This window comes from Musa acuminata, chromosome BXJ2-6 (assembly GCF_036884655.1).
Source record: "Musa acuminata AAA Group cultivar baxijiao chromosome BXJ2-6, Cavendish_Baxijiao_AAA, whole genome shotgun sequence".
NCBI lineage: Eukaryota > Viridiplantae > Streptophyta > Magnoliopsida > Zingiberales > Musaceae > Musa > Musa acuminata.
The window spans coordinates 45,700,707-45,726,518 of NC_088343.1; the positions used below are offsets into that span (position 1 = coordinate 45,700,707).

The 25,812-nt window shown below is 42.1% G+C and overlaps 3 protein-coding genes and 1 pseudogene across 8 annotated transcripts; 3 read left to right on the forward strand and 1 right to left on the reverse strand.

Moving 5' to 3' along the window:
• The first annotated feature begins 1,546 nt into the window (after positions 1 to 1,546).
• On the forward strand, positions 1,547 to 7,391 carry LOC103989930 (bifunctional TH2 protein, mitochondrial). Of its 6 annotated transcripts, none has more exons than XM_065115168.1 (9): positions 1,547 to 2,128; positions 2,300 to 2,408; positions 3,452 to 3,742; positions 3,875 to 4,286; positions 4,422 to 4,691; positions 5,651 to 5,754; positions 6,159 to 6,257; positions 6,346 to 6,661; positions 6,778 to 7,391. In XM_065115168.1, exons 1-7 carry the CDS (start codon positions 1,932 to 1,934, stop codon positions 6,204 to 6,206), a joined length of 1,431 nt encoding a protein of 476 aa, XP_064971240.1. In that variant the 5' UTR covers positions 1,547 to 1,931; the 3' UTR covers positions 6,207 to 6,257; positions 6,346 to 6,661; positions 6,778 to 7,391. The 6 variants fall into 6 exon arrangements, with proteins under 6 accessions (XP_064971240.1, XP_064971238.1, XP_064971236.1 ...); XM_065115164.1 differs by having other exon boundaries at positions 1,549 to 2,128; positions 5,651 to 6,257; positions 6,778 to 6,826; positions 7,143 to 7,391; XM_065115166.1 differs by having other exon boundaries at positions 1,548 to 2,128; positions 5,717 to 6,257.
• A 2,648-nt stretch (positions 7,392 to 10,039) lies between these two features.
• Positions 10,040 to 15,297, forward strand: LOC135615997 (uncharacterized). The gene is made up of 7 exons (XM_065115169.1): positions 10,040 to 10,242; positions 11,065 to 11,132; positions 11,215 to 11,362; positions 11,886 to 11,956; positions 12,048 to 13,871; positions 14,165 to 14,318; positions 14,395 to 15,297. The coding sequence occupies exons 3-7, from the start codon at positions 11,251 to 11,253 to the stop codon at positions 15,060 to 15,062; spliced, it is 2,829 nt and encodes a 942-aa protein (XP_064971241.1). The 5' UTR covers positions 10,040 to 10,242; positions 11,065 to 11,132; positions 11,215 to 11,250; the 3' UTR covers positions 15,063 to 15,297.
• A 2,643-nt stretch (positions 15,298 to 17,940) lies between these two features.
• Positions 17,941 to 21,512, forward strand: LOC135615999 (histone-lysine N-methyltransferase family member SUVH9-like). The gene is made up of 2 exons (XM_065115171.1): positions 17,941 to 20,266; positions 21,261 to 21,512. The coding sequence occupies exon 1, from the start codon at positions 18,204 to 18,206 to the stop codon at positions 20,166 to 20,168; it is 1,965 nt and encodes a 654-aa protein (XP_064971243.1). The 5' UTR covers positions 17,941 to 18,203; the 3' UTR covers positions 20,169 to 20,266; positions 21,261 to 21,512.
• Positions 21,513 to 21,850: 338 nt separating this feature from the next.
• On the reverse strand, positions 21,851 to 24,838 carry LOC135615998 (scarecrow-like protein 6; annotated as a pseudogene).
• Between the last annotated feature and the right edge of the window lie 974 nt (positions 24,839 to 25,812).

The following is a 25,812-nucleotide window of genomic DNA, read 5'->3' on the forward strand; positions in this document are numbered from 1 at the left end:
CGATGATCATTGTGTCTCCCGTTTACACATATTCTATTCCACACTATTATTCCTTTCTTGTATACACTATTGATGCTTAGAGCGTGGAGATATTTCTCTACCAAAGAATCATTATCATGGTTAAATCATTTAATATTTTTATGAATTACTCATCGATTATAATAACTTTTGAGAGATCTCATCCCTATAAAAAGTAGAGTTAGTTAAAACATACATAAGATTTGTGGTCTAATACAATCATATTTAAAGCAAGCAAAATAATTTTATATGAAAAAATTTAAAAAATATCAAATTTTAGTCTTGAATTAAGAGAAAACGAGAGATCAAGTTGGAACACACACAACAACTATACTTGTGACTAGATAAGGAAAGAAATTGCTCGTCCAACTTCAAAAGACAAATAAACTAGAGTATATACTCTTCTCTTCCTATGATAGTTTAATGACGAACCAAGGAGTTGTATCAACAACATGGGGTAGAGGACCGTAACTATTCTAAATTAACTTGAAAGTTAGAATGCCATGGTATGGTATCAAATAGAGAAGGACATCACCTCAAAATGATCATACTCCTTCCATCTAAATCCGGATAGCCTCAACTTCAATGAACAACTTGGAAATTAAAAATAATAAAAAATAAAATTCTCGAATAAGATCTATTACCATATATGAAGACACTTGTGTAGTCTATTTATTAACCATCAATCGCTTTGCTAAGACAGGATTTCTTAGAAATTGACCGACCATGCTATATATATATATATATATATATATATATATATATATATATATATATATATATATATATATATATATATATATATATATATATATATATATATATATATATATATATATATATATATATATATGTAATATGTGGTCTATCGGGAAAATCGATGACTGCATCTTTGATGCATTGCTAAAAATTCTGAATTGACTATTTACAAGGGATCAAAGGTTAGAGCATCGCTTTTGTAATGCGATGGTCATCGGTTCGACTCCGATAGTTAGCTTTTTTCTCTATCGATTTTTCGATGAATGATAATCTCTCTCCTCTACAATATCGTTATGGTATTCTGTTATTTATAGTGAAACAAGTTGGGAAGTCACAAACTGGGAGAATCCCTTCCCGCATGCCACAAATGCCCCCACAAAAAAGAAGAATCCTAAAACAAAATGAAAAATGGATGCAAATTTGTGACTGCTGGTTATCCGAGTTCAAATTGACTCCTTCGAATCGGTTGGTTGGATTGGTTGGTAAGTCTTCATGAGTCGCGTCGAATCATGCCCGTGTGTTGCGCGCACGTCACCTAATTTTTAGTATCGACACATGATTCATGTCATCTCAATTCACGGATGTGCTGATCATGCTTCCGGCACGGATAATATGACCTCGGATAATATATTCGTGTACAATATACGTGTCGAGAAATAATCGCTCACCAACTGTGTTCCTTGTTCGGGCCGATGAACTCCGGGTTTGCCTTGCACCTCCGACACGGATGAGACCTCAAACGGTTCGTTCCTCCAGCGGAATCAGACGGCAGAGATCCATCATGATCTTTCGTATGGGAGATGAGACTGGAGACGGAGCGCGCCAGCCGCCGGCTCTTCCCCTTTCTCCGCCTATAAATGCGCCATCCTTCTCGAATCACCACCCACCATTTCCCCCCTCTTTTCTTGCCATCGCTGCCATCTCTCTCTCCTCACCTCCACCACCTCTACCTCCCTCGAAACGTTAGCCCCATCTCGGTACCCCGTCCGTCGCTCTCGCCTAGAATCGGTCCCTAGAGGCGAGATCCACCGGATCTCGGCTTCGCTCAGGGGGTCACGTCGGTCGCCGCGCCAGATCAGGGTGGCCCTCCCCGGAGATTGGCCTTCGTGAGGCGTTGCGTGGCGGATCGGTCGCCCTCCTCGGCTGGAGTAACCATGGCGGTGCTGGCGACGGCGGCGACCGCTGGCGAAGGTTCGGCTGCCAGGAGGTTCTGGATCAGCTCCATCGAGGAGGCCATCTTCGCATCGTATTCTCCGTTCGTGGTGTGCCTGGCGTCAGGGAAGCTCGACATGGAAACCTTCCGCAACTACATTGCGCAGGATGTGCACTTCCTCAAAGCGTTCGCTCAAGCGTGAGTCAGTGTTTCCTTTCTTGTACTCTATTGAAAGACTGGAATCTAGTCACATATCCCTAACTTCTAGTTTCCTTGCAGTTCCTATGGCTGAATTTTATTAGATTTGTTCGTCCTCCTGTTGCTGATGGTTATAAAAGCGTGTTGATTGTGTTTCCTGGAATTTGTTAGCTACGAGATGGCGGAAGAATGTGCAGACGATGATGATGCCAAGGCTGCAATCAGTGAGTTGAGGAAGGCTGCTCTTCATAAGCTCAAAATTCACGATTCAGTAGCCCAAGTAAGATGTTGAACAATATTACCCTTGACTACGTGAAGTTCTCAGTCCATATATTCCATTTTGTCAATGTATCTTCTGTATTTGATCTCTATATATGCTTATCTTTGGTTATCTATGCACTATTTTGTTACTGACCGATCAGGGTTTTGCAAATGATGCAACTTCTAGGTAAATTGTCCTGGTATTTAGTTGGCTCTCCTGTTAGTTCCTATCGTTCCCTTTGATATTGGAAAGGATAATGTGCTTAAAAGCACTCAATACTTCTGAACACTTTTACATTGAAATCTCTGGGCTTTCTTTATATCAGGTGTTGATATATAGCTTCATGGATCACATCAGAGTCAGGATATTCTACTAAACAGGACCAACAAAAGTGATCCAAATGAAAACGGATACTTGTTTTTGGTTTCTAGTTCCTACTAGTCATTCTTACTGTTATCATTTACTTATATTTCAGGAATTTGTATTTCATGACCATACTGGTGTGATCTTTCACTGATCACTTTCTAATGTTTGCGGATTCTGTACTTTTCAACTATTAATTTGATGAAGTAGGGTGATTTATATTCCCTAGTATTTGGTTTATTCATCATAAGAATTATGTTTGAAACCACATGCTGCTGAGGTGGATTACATTGAAATTTAAGCGATGGACAATGCAATTATTTTATTCATCTTTGACTCCTGGAACGTGCTTTTAGATTTGAGATAATCTAAGTTTTACACTGTCTTGATACCTGTTTTTTTATTATTTTTTCTTTATTTTTTGCTAATTTCCTGCCATTTACCCAAAGAAGGGAAAGGATCCATGTGGTCATCCCCAAAATAGTTATATCTACCCAAAACAGATTGTTCATTCTTGAGCTAATAAGGGTGTGAATCCTTGTGCTATATACGATTAGCTTATCTTGTCACTCTTTGTCTCTGTTCTGTCTAAGGTACATGTTACTACAGAATCATACATCGCTTGACCATGTGAATACCTGTGTGTGCATAATGAATACCTGTGTGTATATAAGTTTCTAAGAGACCCAGTTATGCAGGAATGGGGAATTGACACGACCAAAGAGATAATTCCCAATCCTGCAACACTAAAGTACACTGAGTTCCTGCTTGCAATAGCTTCTGGTAAAATTGAAGGAGGGAAAGGTCCTGGAAGGATAGACACCCCCTTTGAGAAGACTAAAATTGCTGCCTATACAGTAGGTGCCATGACCCCTTGCATGAGGCTTGATGCATTTTTGGGCAAAGAGCTTCAACTGCATCTACAATATGAGGGAAATGTTTATCCATACAAGAAGTGGATCGAAACTTATTCCTCTGCTAGTTTTGAGGTATCTTAATACTTCAAACAATTAACAGCTGTTTGTCCCTTTCATCTATTATTAAATCCCTTCAATTATTATTCCAATCTTATGTGCTCTTTTTATAGTGTTTGCCTTTCTTCTCTCTTTTCTTTTATGCAGGCATCTGCTGCACAAATGGAAGAGTTGCTTGACAAACTGTGTGTTTCGTTGACTGGCGAGGAGCTTGAAATCATTGAGAAGCTCTATCACCAAGCTATGAAACTTGAAATTGAATTTTTCAATGCTCAGCCAATTGTCCAGCCAGTGGTAGTTCCATTCAAGAAACTTCATGATGCCAGTAATAACCTGGTTATTTTTTCCGATTTTGACTTGACGTGCACTGTGCTCGATTCCTCTGCTATATTAGCGGAGATTGCAATTCTAACTGCATCCAAGGCTGTTCAGAGTGGGACTGATAATTTGAGTGCTCTGAGGTCACCGTCAGATGTGAGGGACTCCTGGAGTGCTTTTTCTAAGCAGTATACTGAGGAGTTTGAGAAATGCATAGAAAGCTTACTTCCATCGAAACAAGGTAACTATGCTATATATTTACAAGTATGTTACTTTTAATAGCAATTTTAGTGGTAAAGATTATTATTTTTTTAAAAAAATAAAGAAGCTACAAGTGTTAATTCTTATACATTTTCAATTTGTCGTTCATGTGCAGCTGAGACTTTTGATTATGAAAGTCTGTGCAAAAACTATGAGCAGCTCTCCTATTTTGAAAAGCGAGCAAATTCTAAGGTTATTGAGTCAGGATTGCTTAAGGGAATAAATTTAGAAGACATCAGAAGAACTGGGGAGCGATTGGTCCTCCAAGATGGCTGTAAAGAATTCTTTCAGAAGGCTATAAAGATGAAAGGAAAACTGAATGCAGGTTTTCATATATTATCATATTGTTGGTGTGCAGACCTCATAAGATCAGTCTTTGGCTCAGGTAAGTCCTGCTTTTGTCTTTCCCTTGTGATTTTTACAATCCAATTTAAAAGTTTTCTGGTTGATCTTGCTGTTCTTGATTTGATACTTCTAGTAATGAAGTGACTATTTTTACCTCTTTTTTCTGAAAAGGAAAAGACAACTATATTATTCTATTGGCATCGAAAATGCCATTCGTGAAAGTTGATCAGATGACTATCTTTTTCCTCTTAGTGACCAGAATTGATTGATGCTAATGTTATAAAAGTTTGTCTTTTTTATCTATGACAAGTTGAGTGTTTTGTACACAATTCAGGCAATTGATTTGACATTTGGAATTCTTAATGGACAAAAATGAAAAAAATTTCATTAGTTTGATAATATAATTTGTTCTGATGTTTCTCTCTTTGTAGAGGCAGTAGTATGTATTAAGGTCAATTTCTTGCCTACGAACTAGTCTGATAGGTTTGAAGGCAATATATCCTTGTTTAAGTTTGCGTTGATTAGAAATTTGTTCCCAACTCCAGAGGATTGACATCGTGTTATAAATTTCATCAGGCCATGTCAACCTTCAGTTGTGTTTGACATCAAACCCAATATTAGTGGAATAAGAGTTTCATGTGATCTGATCTTTCTTTTCTTTTGCGGAATTGCCTTTAGCAAGACAGTTTTTGTGTTCGTATGAAGGTTCTATAGCACAAAAGATGTTGTGGCACATGACTTGTCCGTTACTTGTAAATGACACAAAAGAGTGGAATATTTCTTAGTGGCTATCTGAAGTTTCATGAACATTATACCAAAATGCTGTAAATAGTTGCATACTAGGTTTTCTCCACGATGCCGTGGCAAATCCATCTGAATATATATGTGTCTTTGAACTTATTTCTATGCAAGGTTGTGAGGCGACACTAGCACTATCATGATTGTTTTTCTCCATGACGCTGTGGCCAAGCCATCTGAATTTGTCCTTATTCTGTTTAGTAGGTTCTCCAAATGATTTGAGCATACACTCGAACGAGTTCAACTATGAGGGATCTGTTTCAACAGGTGAAATTGTCAGAGCAATGGAGTCTCCTCTGGACAAGGTTAAGAAATTCAGAAGCATCTTAGCTGACGTTGGTAGGGAAAAAGAACATATGTCTGTCTATATTGGGGATTCAGTTGGTGATATGCTCTGCTTGCTGGAGGCAGATGTTGGTATTGTGATGGGATCAAGCTTAAGCTTGAGGAGAGTTGGGGAGCAACATGGTGTATCTTTTGTTCCGCTCTATCCCGGTTTAATAAAGAAACAAAGGGAAGTTCTAAGAGAAGATTCCCGTGTTTGGAAGGGGTTGTCTGGTGTTCTCTACACAGCATCTAGCTGGACAGAGATACATGCTTTTGTTTTGGGGGCATAAGTTTTTAGATGGCTCCTTTTTGTGTTTTTGTGACGAGTTAAAGAAGTCGAGTACATAAATTTCAATCCGTTGTTGGTTTTCTTAAGCTGCAGGTACTTAAGGGATCTGCAAAAGTCATGCCTTTACCTATGTTCCATTGACGTCCACATTGATCGAAAGGGATCTGCTGCTGGGCCGGCGTAGACGCTCAGGTACTTGAATTTCCTATATTATTTGCTGAGTCCATTCTTTACATAATTAATTAATGATGGAAGTTTTATGTTTTTCATACTTTTGCAGGCCATTTGTGTCGATTTAGTTGATGATGGAGCTTCTTAGTTCTCTGAAAAATTTTTGGGTTCTAAGAATAAGGTTGTAAAACCTATCATTTTAGAATCGAACACTTAATTTGATTGATGTACCAATTTTAGCTTAGGATTTGAGGATAACATACATCATAAGATTTGTGTGGTAAAGACTCCTTTATGACAACTCGAGTCATTGGAGGTGCCAATTCTCGAGTCTCTTCCTTGAGATGCACATTGTGACTGTAATTATTTCTGTAAATTCTGATGATGAGACTTCATCAACGATCAAAAGCAACCTTCACTCATCGGTATGACTTACATGTTTCTTGCAACCGTCCTATAACAATGATCTTTCCCTTTGCTTGGCTTTTCATTCTATGGATTGGGGTGTGACCTCTACATACTTTTTTTTTCTTTTTTTCAGGGGCTAGACCTGATGGGGCTGCACGGCGATTCGAATCAGCGTGTGTCAGGTAGCCACTTGGAATTTTCAATCTCGGCAGAGCTCCGTTGACTTTTTTCTTTTCCTTTTTATTTTCTCTCTCTCTCTCTCTCTTTCTGTCTGCACGGCAATTTAGATCAGCGTGGCGACTTTTGTTTCTCAGTTTTCTCTCTCTCTCTCTCTCTCTCTCTCTTTCTGTCTGCACGGCAATTTAGATCAGCGTGGCGACTTTTGTTTCTCAGTTTTGGCAGAGCTTTGTCGACTTATCTCTCTCTCTCTCTCTCTCTCTCTCTATCTATCTCTGTACCTAAGGTTGCAGATCTTGAGGAAATTTTAATTGGTCTCAGAACATTTTGAGAATCCGCGTGATTTGTCAGTTTGCGAAGGATGGCAAGTAGGTGCATGCTGTGAACCCTTTCAGGCTCCATGAGGTGCTGCGCTCTAGCTGACCAAGGAAAACCCCACTCCATGCTTCCCAACTTTGTTCAGCTTCCAACAGAGCATTATCTGTACTTGATCCATCTTCCCTGTTCTTAGTGTAATACCACAGTACGTACGTGTTGTAATTTTCCCATAATTTGGGATCTTTTGGCTAATTCCTGTGCTTAAGCATTTCCAGTCAACCATGTCAAAAGCTTTTACAGTTTCAGCAAACTCCCATGATCTTCCCTTCCCTGTTAGGACGATGACAGAGAATGGAATGGTAACTCTGATTGTTATAGGGCACTGAATATAATAGCTGAACTTTCATGGATAAGATCCTACATTAATGAGAAATATTATTGAGATTTCACGAATGGTATAGAGAATGACTAATTATGTTAAGATTTAAAGAAAGAAAGAAAAATTTTCCAAAAGTACCAATTTTGCCTCCATAGCACGCTCGATGTTTTTTCGGCAAAGCAGTTCCGTACACTTAAAGGATGTTAAGATTTATTGAGCACTGAATGTTTGTCTCCTGTTAGGTTTGGACACATGGCTATCGATCAGCACAAGGAAATCAAGCTTCTTAGTCATCAACTAAGTCATATCAGAATATAAATCCTTAGAAATATTCCTCCCACTCCACACAATACATTATCTAATTGGATCGACTATGAAAGGTCAAGCAAAACATAGTTATCGAGTTCAAACATAGTTGTTCACTCTCATTTTCTTCTATTCTATTCTAAATACTAACTTCACCCGATCTCAATTTTCTTGCATCAGATCAAGTGTCTCAAGTCTTCTTGATCAGACTCTGAAAATTTCTTTCTTGGTTCGAATCAATTTGGACTAATGCAGTAATCAGTGACATCTTCCCTATCAAGTATAGATTTCTGTAAGGGGAACAAGTTTTGGCATCAGTCGAGGAGAGAAAGGTTCGGGTAATTCTGTTACAGTAAAATCAGAAGCATGAGCGGAAAGAAAGATCTGAAGCTATCTATATCAAGGTCAGGGTCAGGATCAGGATCATTTGCTATGCCAGTTAATTCTGTTTCTGTTCGAAAGCTAAGTTGAAAATTACGTTTGAGTTGGAGTTGAAATAACAGGATCAGATAAAAGGATTAGATGAAACAGCAAGCACTAAAAGGAATGTAGTTCTAGGAAAGTAAACAAGAGAAGAAGGATGGATGGTCAGTGGGGAATCCAATCGACTCACCACCACAAGCAAAAAAATTGAGGACACAAGTTAAAACATTTTACAACAGGTTAATTATTTTATAAGGCACTTTCCCACCATAAATCCAGGCTTTCTACTCTTCGCCCGAAGAATCATTGGACATACTACGTCAACTAAAGAGTGGAGAGAGAGAGAGAGACTCGCAGGACATCAAATTAAACCATGTGAATAGCATTCATGGTGGAGTAAAATTCACCCTAAACGCGATGGTGAACCTTCTTCACCTCTTCATAAACATCTTCGCTCTCCAAACTTGCCTGCTTTCCAAGGAAGGAAGCACTCGTCGACCACAGCTAATTAACTGCGCAGCGGAATCAACAGCTGTGCAATACACATCATGCAATAAAATAGTGGTCGTTCCTGCAAGAACCTCCTCACATGATGATACTGTCTCGAGCTTTGCTCTCTCTCCCTGTGATCGTGAACTCGTACATTTCTTGTCAGTAAAGCCATGTCCTTCGCTGAAACCTTGATGCTGACTGCCCGTCCTAAGATAGATCTGAGACTTCCTCAACTATGGCTTCTGCTCCTCGGTTGCGTTTACTTCATGCTGGTGCAATCATAAGGGCCTTTTTGTCTCCTTGTCCTACTCAATTTGCTTTACTAGAAAATTGATCCATGTAAAGCAAAGTTATTAATAATGCTTAAAACAGTGTATGTATAACGCCAACAATCATAGTAAAAGCCTTTTTTACGTCACGTAAATTTAGATATATGCTCATTTAATACAAGTGTTGGGGGCATCTCTCTAATAGAAAAAGAGTGCCGTAACATATTGATTCATCGGTCTTAGTCTCATAAGATCAGCAACATCATATTGATAGAGACATTGACTCCATTATGATAGAGAATAATTACCAAGTACAAGATAATTTATTATTCCATAATCCTAACCCAATCATTCAACAAATGATCTCTCATTTATCGTATTTACTATCTTATTATAAGGGCCAATCCTCAACTGAAACTTTTTAACATTTTTACTATCTTATTATATCCTCTATTAACTTAAGTATTAAATGAATATTTATCGAGTACGTCCTAAGTATAGTTTTAATAGGATCATCATCTAAATCTAGTTTTAAGATCTTAACATAGAGCTCGGATAACTAGAATATACTCTTATTTTTAACATATAAAATATAAATTTATAATTTATAATTTATAATTTGAAATTTGAAATTAAAGATTCAACAATCATGAATTACATAGTGAAAAGACATAAACTTTATGATATTTTAATATTATATATAATTATAATTAAAGTGTGTCATATATTATTTTGTTGTTGTGATATGGACGTGGTGCTTATTATTAGACTTTGATTCTTGGATTCTAATGTGAGACTAAATATGATGTTATCGAGGCCCCAATTGGTGAGCTAATATCTTTTGATACTAACGATAGATACTAAATCAGTATAAAGGAAATAAAAAATAAAAAATAACTTATAAGCCTCCAAATTAAAAATAATTGTTCACCATCCATTATATATATATATATATATATATATATATATATATATATATATATATATATATACACTCCTCTGTTGTGTCGATCCATACCCACTGTATAAAACTAAACCCAATTAATCTTCCTTTCCATCCATGTCCTCTCCCTCTCCCTCTTCTCCTCACTCCCCTCTCTCTCCCCGCAGTGGTTGAGTGAGGCTGCCAACAGCGTGCAAGCAAACTCCTGCGAACGCAGCGTCCGACGGCGGGCGTCGGAGGAAGCGGGTTGGGCTTGCGCTGTAAGAGGAGGAGGAGGAGGAGCGTAGTATGGTCGGTCCTGAGCCTCCAACACCCTATAGCGTTTCTTTGTCTTGTTCCCAATCTTTCTTTCGTTGTTTCTCGTCTTCGATTCCACTATGGTTCTCGGTACTGCCTCTTTGGCTCTCCCGTCCCTCTCGGACTCCGATCTCGAATCCTGGAGTTCGGCAGATCGCGGCCAGCGGTGGAATGCAGCTCTCGGCGGCGCGCTGGATTTGGTTTCATTGGCTCAATGTTGGAGCTTCTTGTGAATCTTCTGGTGCCTATTGTGTCACTGATTTTCCTTAATGATTTGGTTGATCGATTGAAGTGCCTTTGTAACATCATTTGCTTACGTTGAGGAGAAAAGTGCTCATTTTTCTTTGCCTTGAACTTAAATAGGTTTATGTTTCGTGAAAAGATTGGAGCCTTTTAGGCTTTGAAGTCGATCTTTTCCAGACATCGCAGCCTTTTGCTGTGAAATTTCTTTCTTTCTTTCCACCCTGTTTTATTTTTGGTTCATATTATGCTATTTATCTCGCCATTCTGCTTCCTACTTTTTGCATCATGTTTGATTCTTTCTTGTGCTACAGCTTGAGCTTGGCATCTCTGGCTAATCTGCTCCCGGTGTTTGCATTTTGTTGAAGGTCATTTTCCTCCGGAGACTATTTTTGAGAGATCTGGTTACATGCCCATTTTTCGCGTTAAAATTTGGGGGTTTTTTTCCTCGTGCTTTAATGATATATCATCGATCGTAAATGCAAAACCTTGGCTTTGTTCTGCTGCATTGCGTTAAATGCCTGCTGCTATCGTCTAGTCTTCCCATTTATCCTAATTCTTATTTCCTTCTCTTAGCCTGGACGGGGTGCCATAAGCTACTTTTCTGTTTTGTACCAGTGACGATGTTGTTCTCTGTGGCCCTGGTGAGTGATCTTAGATCTTAGCTTTTATCTCTATGATGAGGATAGTTGACGACACTGGTGTTCGTCTTTGTTTCCTTCTCAGGCAACTCGATGAACAGTTTCCAGTAGTAGCAAGGGGATGGAGCTGGCGGATTCTTTTCCAGGATGTATGGGAAGGATGATGAGCTTATTTGACTTGAGTGCCGGCATGGCCAAAACCAAACTGCTCACTGAGAGACCACATAGTGATGGTACTTCTCTTACTTCATCATACTGAACTGTGGATTCTTTTCTAGCTTGTTCAGTTCTTTCATGGGAGAGAATGCCTATTTCTTGCAACCTGCATAAGCTCGAATGCTTCACTTCTATTCAACCGTTGGTGTTCTAGAATTTTTCAGGTTATATCCTGCTTTTATTGTGGTTTTTTATTTTTCTAAATCATTTCTTTTTTATGATTGATTGTTTATCAGCTGATTTCATCACTTATATTTTGTTCATCCTTTTATCTTTGATCTATTTTCTTTGTGCACATCAATTTTTCAGGTTATATCCTGCTTTTATTGCCCTTTTTTATTTTCTAAATAATTTTCTTTTTATGATTGTTTTTTATCACTTGTATTTCGTTCATCCTTTTATCTTCAATGTATTTTCTTTGTGGACATCCATTCTGTGGCTTTCTGTTCATGTTTTCCAAAAATGAATATGCTGATCTAGTATGATTCCATTCTCCAGCTGCTATTAATATGGAGTAAATTCATTTGTTGGTTTCTGCAGTTGTTAGGAATTGTTCTGATGTGGTAAAGAAGCCAACATATCCTGCAGTAGCCAAGACAGAGGGCAAACAAGTATCACTCTGGACTTTCTTTTTTTCCCTACTGTCAAGAAATCCATTTATACAAACCCAACTATTTATACAAATCCTTGGTCTTGCTACAGATGGTAAACGAACAAAGGAGCAGTTCCCCGAACAAGAAATCAGGTCGAACACCAATTAAGTCGCTTATTTCACAAGAGATGTGGGATGATACAGAGTCTATACAGAACCCACCAAGTGTTGTTGCGAGACTAATGGGGCTTGATTCCTTACCAGTGCAGCAATCAGTCAAAACCGATATAAAAAACAGTGACAATAGTTTAACAGGAGAAGTTCGACATTATCGACAGCAGGAAGGTGACTATCTTGATGAATCAAGTGCATGTGAGGGTCAATTTTTCACCCATGAAAATAAAGATTATAGGGATGTATATGAAGTGCAGCAACAACCATCAGAGAATGTCAGGGTTAAAGATCAATCTCCACCAAAGGTCAGATATGAAGAGAAATCATATCAAATGAGAATGGCCCTTGTTCGGCAAAAGTTTACTGAAGCAAAACGCCTGGCTACTGATGAAAAGCTTCTTGATTCAAAGGAGTTCCAAGATGCAGTTGAGGTTCTGAATTCTAACAGAGATTTATTTATTAAATTTCTGGAAGAACCAAACTCGTTCTTCACAAATCATCTCTTTGAGCTCCAGAGCGTCCCTCTACGTCCTGCGAAAACGTGTATAACTGTGCTAAAACCTTCGAGTACCATGGAGACAAAAGGTGACAAAATCATCAGAAGACAACCGTTTATAGATTCTGCTGAACGTGTATACAAAGCTGATAAGCATTATTGGAGCTCTGGTTTCTCTAAGCCAAGAATTCAGAGTATATCTCAAGCAACGAGAATAGTTGTTTTAAAGCCTAGCCCTGGGAAACCTGACACCATAACGACCACACTCCCAAACAATTTGCCAATGTTGCTGGGTAGGCGAGTTTCTAATGGAACTCTGACAACTGATGAACTGGTAGGTTCAAGAGAAGTAGCCAAGGAAATCACTCGTCAGCTGCAAGAGAGCCTGAGCAGCAACAACGATGAAGCCTTGTTATCCTCAGTACTATTAAATGGATATATTGGGGATGAAAGCTCGCTCAATAGGTCAGGACGTGAGTGTATGGAAAATGACGATGGCAGTACAAGTGACTCTGAGATTGCAACTACAGCAACGGAGTATTCTTGGGCTTATGCCAACATAATCGGTAGTCCTTTCTCAGCCTCATCCTTGACTCGAGTGTCTCATTCTCCTGAATCATCAGTTATTAAAGAAGCTAAGAAACGACTTTCAGAGAGATGGGCATTAGTAGCATCAAACGAAAATGGTCAAGAGCAAATCCAATTGCAGAGGACTTCAAGCACCTTAGGTGAGATGCTTGCCATTCCCGAATTAAAGAAAGAAGAAGGAACCAAAGAGGAGCTTATTCATTCTGATGGCAAGTCATGCAATGGAGGCCCAGTGCTCTCATCATTCTTGTCTACATTTGCGACGAAGGATGAACATACTGGAGAGAATTCCCATAGGAACTTGTCAAGATCAAATTCCATCCCACTTTCTTCATCAGCTTGTGAAGTTGATGAGTTGAATGTGGGGATCTCCCGTTCCTTGATTGGCAAACCCGTTCTTCAGATGGAGGTTCCCAAGTCAAACAACAGGAAGTCATCTTTCAAGGATAAGATTTCTAGTTTTTTCTTCTCTAGAGGCAAAAAACCAAGTGAAGAAAAGCCCTCCAGATTTCCCTTGGTGTGTGAAGATAGAGTACAATCTGGCAGTTCTGGCAACAATGGTACAATTAGTTATGATTTATCACAATCCATTAATAATACTCTCACGGCACAGACCTCTCTATTTAGTCTTGATAAAATTTGTGATGGAGCAACTGAGAAGACATGGCCTACTGAGGTGACACATCTCCCTCCAATTTTTCCTTCTTTTTTTGTTGAGCCTTCACTAGATTGTTTAGTAAACCTTTTCTTGTTTTGTTAACTTGTCTCATGTCCCACATTCTGTTTTCTTCCTGATCCATTTAACTATATACATTTTTATATTGCTCACACTCTGGGGATTAATAGAGATGACCAGATCATGGTGCTCCTTGGACATTCTGGCTGCACTCTGCTGACTATATTAGTCCTTTTAAATTGTTAGATCTTTTTTTTTTTCACTCTGAAAATTGCTGTGCACATAATCTGCAGGGTGCCCTTAGCCTCGAGAAACCTGGGATATCAGAGAACATCATGCAGAACCAGGATCGGTCCTGCCCAATTTCAGTTTCAGAAGCAAAATCAGTAGATGATGTCGATTATGGTTTGTCTCTGTCATCTAGAAGTATCATTGCAGGACGTCCACGTAAGTCTCATCTACCTCTTTCCACTGATATAATGTGTTCCTTAAAGTGACTATCATGTCTTTTACCTGTCTTCAGAAGCACTATTTAGATCTCCACCGATCGAATCAGTTGCTCGTTCCCTGTCAAGGGGTGACTCCTATTTGGACATAAGATCAACAAAACCCTTAAGGTCTTCTATGATCATCTCCAAGGTGGACGAAGAACATGAGCAGTTCGTCTTTGTCCACAAGCTGATATCATCTGCTCAAATGAAGAAAAATAAGAGCATGAAGTTCAGTGGATGGCATTCGCTCGATAGTCCTTTAAACCCTTCATTGCTTTATGATTCTTGGCACACGGATGACGAGGAAGGGAAGCACGGGAAGAGGCAAACAAGCCGCAGGCTCCTATTCGATGCTGTGAATGCAGCACTCTTAGACATTAGTCAGTCTGCATTATTTGCTGCGTATCCATGGACCAAACCGTGCTGTGGGCCACCAAAGGATGATACGGTGGGCACTTCAGCGGCCGATGAAGTATGGGCAATCATAAGAAACTGGTTGTCGGGCGAGAAATGTGTACCGAATGAATCCACCAGCAGCAGCAGCAGTAGGATGGTAGATGGGTTGGTGATGAAAGAGGTGGGGGGAAGGCAATGGACTGAATCTAGGTGGTCGGAGCTGTGTGAATTCAGCAAGGAGATGGGTGGGAAGGTGTTAGATGAATTGATTGAAGAAGCATTGGCAGTATTATTTGATCAGTGATGAGCTAAAGGTTCTCTCTTGTCGTTTTTATTCCTTTTAGTGACACATGATGTTCAGGGTTGTCATTATTGGCACTGCGACGCCTCTGGTGGTGGGTATCGCAGCCCTGACAAATACTAAATTACCCCCCCAAGTTGTGGTTTGGTGGTTGATGTTTATTCGTTGATGAAGATGTATATGTTTCTTGTGCCATCATGATGAATTCATCAGAATCTTGACCCATCTTCTTTCCCCACTGCACCCTTGTGGTTGCGTCTCGTTACGATCCATCGTTTCACCGTTAATAATTGAAGGCCTTTTTTCTTTTGTGTCATGAAAACAATGAGAAAGATGCAGTGAGTTTGTGGTTGATTGGGGCGGGTGAGGCGTCGAATACCGCAGCGCGCGTCAGGTCGTATCGGCTGGCCAAGTTGGATTCTGTAATCTTGCAGCATGACGCCGCAAAAGGATAAATGCCGGCACCGCTGTGGGTGAGAGGAGGCTACTTTCTTTTCCGGTGCTTCCCGTCCGGCTTAGAATGGATTATGTGGTCGATTTGATGGAGCATGCTGACTTGACGACCTCTTAACGGAGTAGGCATTGGAAATTTTGGTTTCAGTCAGATCCGGTGCACGGGGAGAGTAGCTTTTAGACTGCGAATCCTATTACTCAACGCGAGTAGAGCATCGCATTGCACTTACGATTCATTATAACTAGGCATCGGACGATGGTAGGTCAACGGTTCCATATTTCGTCTGATGGATTCTTAAAAAAATTCGACAGAAAATATCTCTCCCTATACTTTTTATGTCAAACTTATTTGATCGATTCTCAAAATATATAATTTGTTGTGTTCCTATATTATTCCACGAAAGAGACGAGGAGGTTGATGATGAAGAATGTGTTGAAGTATTAGAAAACTATAATAACCTAAGCGTGGTTGTTTTTGAATCGTTCTAACTCCAAGTTATATTTTCTCCAAGTTATAATAACCTAGAAAATATAACTCCAAGTTATATTTTCTCACAAGCTTTTATCCGAACTAATAAGCTTACTTTTTGTAGAAATATTTATTAAGCACTAATTAATCATATCAAACAAATCTTTTTAAATATAGTTAATTCTCTTATAATTCGTAGCACACCCGTAGGATGAATAAGAGTCCCTTCAAAATTATCATCGAACAATGACTCTCTCATGCCTTGATAGTTGGGTACATCAAAAGTGGTCCATCTTCATATCACTTTACAAAAAAAAATAATACCAAAACATAAATATTATATAATCTTATTTGGAGAAGATAATTAAGAAGATGAAGATGTAGACAAATTTAGGGAGGTAATTTTATAAATTTCTTGGTCGATGATCAATTTAAAAAAATTAAAATTATACATAAAATTAAAATTATACATAAAATTAAAATTGTCTATCTTTTGTAAGTGCTTAATCTTTTTATTATTGAACTTGAGTGTTGGACTTGTTTTTGAGTCGAATCAATTTTTTCTTCTTCTTTTATATCTTTGATACAAGAACAAGATTACATTTAAATTGATTCATTGCGAACGAATATCTCTCATGAATTAGACAAATTTAACTAAGTCATAATCAACAAATTTAAAAAGAACATATAACCAACATCTTGTTGAGAGTAACACTAAAAATCCAAGTATTAAGAAAATTATGACCGGTCGTCACTCAAAAAGAAAATTATAACCAGTCCTGCCTGCAACGAGGCACGGACGACGACAAACAGGTCCTGGCCGAGTTGCCATGCCATACTATGCCGACGGTGAGCCCGGAAATGACAGAAAGGACATGAATGACGAAGCAGGAGCGCAAAAGACCTCAACTTCAAACTGAAAAGGTGGATGATCCTGCAATGGAGAAGCGCCAGTGGGCGCCGTTGGACACAAGTTATCCTCACGATCCAACAACAGTAGCTAATCTTAAGGAAGAGCGAGAGAGAGAGAGAGACACAAGTTATCCTCAAGATCCAACATTAGCTAATGTTGTCAGAGAGAAAGAAAGAAGGAAAGGTATCCTCAAGATCAAACAGTAGCTGGTGTTGTCAGAGAGAGAAAGAAAGAAAGAAAGAAGAGAGAGGAATCTCACAGTTGTCGGAGCGGCAGCCAACGCCCGTGACCAGCCTAATGGTTGCAATCAGAAGCTCACCGTGCACAATATGGGAGCGTTCCCAAGTCAGTGAGAAGCTGGATGGAGCAGTAACAGATCATCCATCAGCCTTGCTGTTCCGTGGACGGCATTCATGTCTTGGGGTCCGCAGCATTATGTGACGACTCACTCTCTCTCTCTCTGGGTATCCTATCCTATCATAAACATAAACATAAACATAAACAGTATAGTGTGCGTTAGTCATGGATATCCACCGCCAATAAATATAAATATAGCAAAACACAGTAAATTTTCGAGAACCCATAATGCCTTTTCATGGAACACAACATATTTTTTTTATGTTTGACGTCGATGTAAATGATAATTAATATGTAAGCATAAAAAATTATGTTACATTATTTTTTATATTAAAAAATTTAAATATTAAATAATAATAAATTGAACTTATGCTATGTATTTATTGTATTGTACATTTCTTCTATTCTTACTCTATGGGGATGTTCGTATTGTACAATTCGAGGCTCCCCGTATGATGCCAATAATTTTGATTATATTTATATTTGTTCTAATTTATATTGATTCTAATTAGTTTATATTAGACTCATCATTTAATTCTAATGTGAATATGATAAGCAAAAATTATTATTATTTTAATTTATTATTATTTAAATGTTTAATCTTTGCATTAAACGTTACCGTAAGATATATATATATATATATATATATACCCAATGCTTTTTTAACACGTGAAAACCGTCAAGACAGAGTGGCCGTCGTAAAACCTCAGCAGCAGCAGCGGCAGGAGCAGCCGCCATCCGAGCGTGTGCACTTCTCCCACGGGATTGGATGCGGTTGACGTTCGCTATTCCTTCCGATACATCGTATTGTGTAGCGTTGCATTCGTACAAAACGCTTTCGTTCCTCTTTCCTCTCCGGTACTATACCGGTCTCTCTCGGTGCTGTTCCGCAGCATTTAGAAATCACCTCAAATTGGAAATCAAATAATCGGAGCTATTTCTCTTAATTTCCATGGCCAAACCTCCATCGCCACCGCCCGTAAAGAAGCAAGAAGACGTGAAAGAGGAAGAGGACGAATATGAAGAAGCCCTTCTTTCCTCGCATGGAGCATTTTCCTGTCCTTACCCAAACCCTAATCCTAGCCCTAAAACCCCTTCCTTCCCCCCCACCACCTCCTGCGTGTACCAACGCCGGGTCCGCCGTCGCACATTTCGCGACCCCCGCTTCCCCCTCTCCAAGAAAGCCCGCTGCTTCCTCAAACCTGCCGCCGCCGCCGCCGCCGCTTCATCCTCCTCCGGCGGCTCCGCTGTCTCCTCCGGAGGACGTGCCAAGAAGTCGATGGCCGACCTGGACGGCGTCATCCTTGCAGCCGAGCGGCGGGCGCCCCCGGCGTCGGCGATGACGCGGGTGGTTCAAGGAGGTGGGGAACTGACGGTCGGCTTGGTGGCCGCCGCCAAGAAGCGGCCGCCCCGGTCCGCCGAGATGGTGCGCGCCACCTGCAAGAGCAGCGAGGACCGGCTCGGCTGCCGCCTCCTCGCCCGCCGCGCCCGCATCACCTTCCAAACGCTCCTTGCCCTCTTCCTCCGCAGCGGGGAGTTTCGGCGCCCCGACCTCAAGGCGGCGGAGGTCATGTGTGACCGCGGTCTCTGGCTCCATCGCGACCGCCGCATTGTGGGCCCCCTTCCCGGGTCCCTGATCGGTGACGTCTTCTTCTACCGCTCCGAGCTCCAGGTCGTCGGCCTCCACGGCCTCTGCCAGGGCGGCATTGACTTCATACCTGCCATCCGGTCGTCCTCTGGTGAGCCCATCGCCACCAGCATTGTCGTCTCCGGCGGATACGAGGATGACGAGGACCACGGCGACGAGCTCATCTACACCGGCCAAGGCGGCAAGGCCCGCAACCGCCCCCACCTCTCGGCAGACCAGCAACTCACCGCTGGCAACCTCGCCCTCGAGTACAACGAGCAGTACGGTATCGAAATTCGTGTCATCCGTGGCCTCACATACGAAGGCAGTCCCTCCGGTAAGGTCTACGTCTACGACGGCCTCTACAAGGTGCACGAACACTGGCGCGAGACCACCAAATCTGGCTTCACCGCCTACAAATTCTGCCTTCGCAGGGTTGAGGGCCAGAAACCCATGGGCAGCTCAATGCTCAAGTTCGCAGAGTCGCTGAAGGCCTGTCCTTTACCGAAGCTGCCCAAAGGATACCTCAGTTGGGACATCTCCCGTGGCGAGGAGAAGGTCACCACCATTCCTCTGTTCAATGACATCGATGATTGCTGCGAACCTTTATCCTTTGGGTACCTCGTCAGGCCCCAATATCCTACCCATGTTCTTGACCGGGACAATGCCATCGGAAGCTGGGGGTGCAGCTGCACCTCGATTTGTTCGTCAAACTGCCATTGCGCAAAGAAGAATGGGGGACAATTTGCTTATGATGCAAATGGGATTCTGCTTAGAGGAAAGCCACTAATCTATGAGTGTGGCTCATGGTGTCGATGTCCTCAGAGTTGCCCGAACAGAGTGAGCCAGAGGGGAATCAGACATCGGTTGGAGGTTTTCCGTTCAAGGGAGATGGGGTGGGGGGTGAGGTCATTGGATTTGATTCGTGCTGGATCCTTTGTCTGCGAATTCAGTGGAGTTGTGCTTCCAAATGAGGTGATTCCACTGGGTGGCAGTTGTTTGCTCCGGTCCAATCAATTCCCAGCGAGATGGTGGGAGTGGGGGGATGTCTCTGATGTGTTTCCAGATCACAGGCCTCCTGACGTCCCTCCCCTGCGTCGGTTGAGCTTCATGATGGATCTGTCAAGGTCGAGGAACGTCGCATGCTATATCAGCCATAGCTTTTGCCCAAACCTGTTTGTGCAGTTTGTGCTCTATGATCATCACAATGAGTTGTATCCGCACCTGATGCTCTTTGCTATGGAGAACATACCACCCCTGACAGAGCTGAGTATTGATCATGGAATCTGAGATTACGGGGTTGTTGGTTCTCGCATTTTTGAAGGTGTCAATCCACATATTTTTTGAGCGCCTGCCACAGCTTTTGTTGGATGACAATGGCACTGCTGGTATGCTTCTGAATTCTTCATGCTTAGGTGTAACTCCTCTGCCACAGCATATCTTGTTCTATGGTGTTTCTACAAGCATTAGCCCAAAAAGCTCTCTTTAAGACTACAGCGAGCTTTTACAGAATATTGTGTCCATGGCAGCTTATCACATGGCTATGTAACTTGGAAAACATCCTAGGTTGTTACAAAGGTGATGTGTGGTTAATAATTAATATGGCTAGTCTTTCTTATCCAATACCTTACAACGGCAATTAACTAATCCGTGAACGGGTGTCATGAAGGATTTCTTTTTATAGAAATGGTAGCTTGTTTTCTCTTACATAAGCTTTGTTCATAAAGCCACATTGACATTGGTTCTAGCAGTTAGGTCTTACTGCTGCCGGAGCTTTTACCGTAAAGCTGCTTTTGTGTTATTGCATGCAATTTCATTAGGGTAAACTTTGTCATGTGCCAGATCGAGGGTGAACTCACGTTTGATTTGAGAAGTTAGTAGTCCAGTGGAACATGTGCACTAGGAAATGCATGCATTTTGTGTCCATAGAACAAAATAGTCAAGATACATGGCTTTTTGTGTTTAAGCTCCTACAGGTTCATGACTGTATTATTTGTAAATTGCTTGTAGATGTCCAATGGTACATTCTTTTGTTTGATTTGACGAAACAAATACTTAAAACTGTATTGTGTACTGCCAAGGACTAGGAGATCAAAACGCGAGCCATTAAGTGTAATGTGATATTTAGAATTGTAATTCTAGAATGAACTGAATAATGAGTCTCATGCATTTGGTCCTCTCAGATCTTTGCCAACACAATTCAGTTCTGTTCGGATTCTGAGCTAGTCATCTTACCTGAATATTCTCTTTTGACAACGAATACATAGGTTTGTGATATCTAAAATGTTTGGTCATATGTTTTAACAATTACATAAGACATAAATTTGCTGAATGCTTGCCAAGGTTCTCTACTGAAGCTTTTGAATGTGATGTTTTCCCCAGCTAATCTCGACTCTTCCAACCATCCTATCGGTGGAGGGATTCATAGAAGTTCTGTAAAAGGCTAGGTAAGACTTGGGGAAAAGTGCTCACAGTGATCAGTAATCATCCTATGGAACATGAGGACTTGTTTTGGGTTGTAGAAAAGGCTGTTCTTTTAAGAAGATAACAGGAACACTAGGAAATAACATTGTATTACTTGTGTAATCTTTTGACATGCAAAGCTTGTACATAATATTTGTTCTTGATGGACAATGGACGTACATGCATGTTCTCAAGGATGATGGTCGTGAGGTACTGTCTTCCAAATGATATAAATCCCTCAAATATCTGCTGTTGTTTGCCCCAGGCATCCCTTAACCATCCATATATACTGTGCTTTAAATTGAATGCTCTGCAGTTTGATGAACATGCGTGGAACTCAACCGGCTTCTTGCTAGGTGGCCAAACAGATGAACAGTGTGATGCGGGTGGAAGAAGACATTCAACGATTAGTAACAAAGCCATCACCAACAAAGACTCTCTCATGTCGATCATTAAGGTCTGCATTCATAGAGATGCATGCATGACTGTGAGTTGATGTTTTCAGTGCATTGCAGAGATGATGATGATTGATTGATTGATTCAGAAGATTTCTTTAACTACCAACAAATTCAATTACTTGGAGACATACTTGCAATTTTTACACCATCAGGACCACACATTCACATCCAGCTCAAGAATAATTCTTGACACATTCACATTCCATTCTGTGATGAGTTTCAGGATATGAAGGGACGACGACAGCTGAAGAAGAAACACCGAGCTACCTGCTATCATCACATTTTCCATCATTGTCCATAAAGATAAGATGGCTATAAAAGTTGGAACTGTACCAGACCTTCAGTTTGTCCATGCCTTGGTCCAAAGGAACTATCCAACAAAAGACCATGGAGCATGGATGCAGCGCAAGCATTGGCAAGTAGCTCCTTTAGCACTTCCAAGCCGACACTGATACGAGTTCCCTGCGCTGCCAACAGAGGGAAAGGGATGTTTGGCGCTTCTCCACATGGAAGCCCCTTGCCAACACTCTCTTTAGAAGACACTCTGCTTGTGTCTCCGTGAAGTTGCTAAAGCGCATGGGCACAAATCCAGCTGAGGCGAAGAGAGTTCGCCATGGTAGTGTCTTGTCTGACGACCAGCAGCGGCCCAACACAGCATTTTCAATCCTTGGCTGCACTAAGTATCGCTCGATCTTGCTCACTACATCCTGATTGGTGCCTGCTGCATCAATCGAATCCAGGAGCACCGTGCATGACTGGAATGCATGGAGGACGTGATGGGCAAAGGGTAGGTCGACGCGATCACATCCATGATCCACTGAGACCACAATCTTGGGGCAGAGCTGCGTCACGAAGCGTAGGAGAGTCGAGATGAGCGGGCAAGCTGCAGACCCTACACGGAGGTTGACGGCAACGGCAGCGTCGAGAGCAGAACACATTCTGAGGAAATTTGACGGCTCGAAGTCGTTGAGGTTAAGAACATCGAATTCGAAGGGGATGCTTAGGCTGCTGGCAAAATGGCACAGGTTTTGGTGGATGAGATGGAGCTCAAGGGGGTGATGGGAGCTGGGCGATGTAAACGCTGTGATTTTGAGGTAGGGAACGGCAGCCATTGCCGTGGACCAACGCTGGGCAAGCTCCTGCATGAAGGCTGACCACTGCACGCCGATCCCGATGTCAAAATCGATGATGTAGATGCGAGTTGCACTACCAAGCGCCTCCAATAGGGCCTGGATGCATGTGAAGCTTGTGAATTGGACGATGGGTGAGACGTCGGAGAAGGTCTTGTAAGTTCCGAGCTTGAGCACGACGTCCAATGGTGTGGAGATAGCGGATGAAGAAGGCGGAGGTGAGCGGTGTGATTTGGCGGCGACGAGGTGAAGGGCCTCCTTGAAGTAGAAGACGGACCGCAGGAGTGGCTTCCCTACAGGAAAGGGGAGCTGGTGATTGAGCCGCGCCAATATCCCACGGGCGCTGACGATATTCCCTGCTTCGATCAACTCCGCCGCCTTGAAAAGCTGATCGACCAATGCTTGATGCTGCCGGTGCATCGCTGCCGCTGCAGCGTCCGACTCATTTCCGTCAGCTAATTTGGGCTTTGCCGGTGTCGGTTGAAGCTGGAACGCGGAGGCATTGAGGTGCTGAGGGAAGCCCAGCTGCTGGGGCTGGTCGCCGCGGAGGAAGAGACCAGGGGTACGGGAGTCAAGGAAGGAGTCGACGACGGCAGGTCGTTTCTGCAGAGGAGAGGAGAAGTGCTGTGGCTGGTGATCCTCACGGTTGCCGGCAGAAGTGTGCAAAGGCAGGAAGAAGGAAGGGCAGTTTGGGGGTTGGGTCTGCTGTTGCTGGGCTAAGAGCTTGTTCATGCTGAAAGGGAAGGGCCTCTCCTCCATGGATTCTTGGAAGAGGGACCCCGGCGGAGGAGGGAGGCATGGATTGAGGTTTGTATTCCCGCAATCGACGGCGGCACCTTTGGATTCAAGTCGACCGGCAGAGTTAAGAGAGGAAACCAGTGGAGGAGGATTTATGGCCTCCGCCGGAACCGAAGCGCCTTCCAGTGCAAATGCCGGATCGAAGAGGCCTCCGAGCGGGAATCCGGTGCCATTAATGCTGGCAGCAGGGGTATCGTCAACCTCGCCAACGTTCCACCGGAGAAAATTCTGGTCTTGGCCAAGGGAGGCAGCCGACTCCGAGAGCAAAGCCTCCCAAACATCAACGCCTCCAAAGTTGCAGTCCCCTCCCGCAGCCAGGGCCGCGGGGGTGGGCGGGAGCTCTGCCGTCCCTTCCTCCCTGCGGATCTCTTCCAGCGCCGCTGCCGCCGACGGGATGGCGGTGGCGGAGCCGTCAGAGGAGGCCGGTTCGCCGCTGCCGCCGCCACCCACTAGGGACGAAGACAGGGTAGGGTAGAGGAAGCGGAGCTTGGTGGGCTGAGGCTCCGCCGGTTTTCCAGGACTGACCGCGGCTCCGACAGCAATCCTTCCTCCCTCGCTGCTCGCTTCTTCCTCGTATTAGCAACACAAGCAGGAGGAGGAGGAGGAGTAGCACACCAAAAGAGGCCTTCTTCTCCTTCCGACAGCACCTGCAGAGGAGCCCTCTTGTCTCGGACAGGAAAGAGCATCCCTCCTCCTCTCATCTATGAAACTGCAACACCTTACGGAACCCAACAAATATCCCACGTCAATTCCAACAGTGGCGCTCACCCGATGGATCCTTGTCTGTGCACTGTGCTGCGGGCTCGCGGAATGGTTGGAGAAGAGAGAAAGATCTGCTCTTTGTTTCCTTGGGAGAAATGACTGTGCCACCTTAAACTCTAGTGTGCACTTGTAACCCAAAAGGAACCACGGAAAAGCCCCTCTTCTGTCGCCGGTTCTTCCTTCTCACTCTAATTCGCCAACTTTTTCTTGCTTGCCCCCTCTCTCTCTCTCTCTCTCTCTCTCTCTCTCTCTACATGGGAGAGATTGTGGGTGGGAGGGAGAGGAGGGAGAGGAGGGAGATAGAACCGTAGTAGGAACGCCCTGTACTCACCTCCTTTTTGTCACTGCACCTCCTTGTCGTGAAGGACGCACGAACCATAAAAAGGACCCAAAATTATATACATGTATATTTCAACAAAATAACAGACTTAATTTTAATTTTTTTAGAACTACTATAAATATTTTAAAAATGGTTTATTTGAAGCAAGATATTAATAATTAATAATTTTGATTTGAAATGATAAATCGGAATTTTTAAATAAAATTTAATGATGATGACTACATATATAATCTTAATATTAGTCATACTAAGAAATATGTCCAATGTACTTTTGGGACCATCCGTACGCACAGGGTCAGTTTTGCCATTCCAGTGAATCTTTCGTCAACGGAAAACATACAGATCAGATGGTCACGAAGATATAGTCGAACGGCGTCAAGACCGTCGGATGGTCGACGACGTTGGTTCGATCTGCCAGATGGAAGGTTGCGATCGCACAAGCGAAACCGATGGAACACTGCCAGCCTGGACCTGTTCTGTGGCCCCCGATGGCGACGGAACGCGTCAGTGGCGGATTTATCTGTCCGTAGTGCCCCTGCTTGTATGATTGTATTACTGTCTCAGCCCAAATCAATGTTAATAGAATATAAACCACTGTTTTGGCAGTAGTAATGGTTTGATTGTTGTTACCGTCTCTCGATTGGCTGATTTAATTAGACGAAATTAACAATATAATAATTATTTTAAAATAGATGGACCGGGTCGAAATGACTTGCGATTAGACCAATGCCAATTTAATCGACCCACCATGCTCGACTGTATAACAACTAACTTGTTCGTGAATCAAATTAGATCATCCCAATGGTAATATTCAAATTCATTATCGAGATGGATACAAAATAGTCAATATAAATTCTTTAAAAAATAATACATTCACATGTATTTAAATTGAAATCGATTGGTATCTTCACTAGACTTGTGAACATATTAAAATGATAATTCTCTGCGATGCTATATATTTGTAGAGCAGGTGGAGTTGATTG

Excerpts from the sequence above, each read along its gene's own strand:
- LOC103989930 (XM_009408889.3), top strand. The coding sequence starts at position 1,932 with ATGGCGGTGCTGGCGACGGCGGCGACCGCTGGCGAAGGTTCGGCTGCC. Across the intron at positions 2,129-2,299 it reads CTCAAAGCGTTCGCTCAAGC|CTACGAGATGGCGGAAGAAT; the intron begins GTGAGTCAGTGT and ends GGAATTTGTTAG. Across the intron at positions 4,692-5,650 it reads AAGATCAGTCTTTGGCTCAG|TAGGTTCTCCAAATGATTTG; the intron begins GTAAGTCCTGCT and ends TATTCTGTTTAG.
- LOC135615997 (XM_065115169.1), top strand. The coding sequence starts at position 11,251 with ATGGAGCTGGCGGATTCTTTTCCAGGATGTATGGGAAGGATGATGAGC. Across the intron at positions 11,957-12,047 it reads CCAAGACAGAGGGCAAACAA|ATGGTAAACGAACAAAGGAG; the intron begins GTATCACTCTGG and ends GTCTTGCTACAG. Across the intron at positions 13,872-14,164 it reads AGAAGACATGGCCTACTGAG|GGTGCCCTTAGCCTCGAGAA; the intron begins GTGACACATCTC and ends CATAATCTGCAG.
- LOC135615999 (XM_065115171.1), top strand. The coding sequence starts at position 18,204 with ATGGCCAAACCTCCATCGCCACCGCCCGTAAAGAAGCAAGAAGACGTG.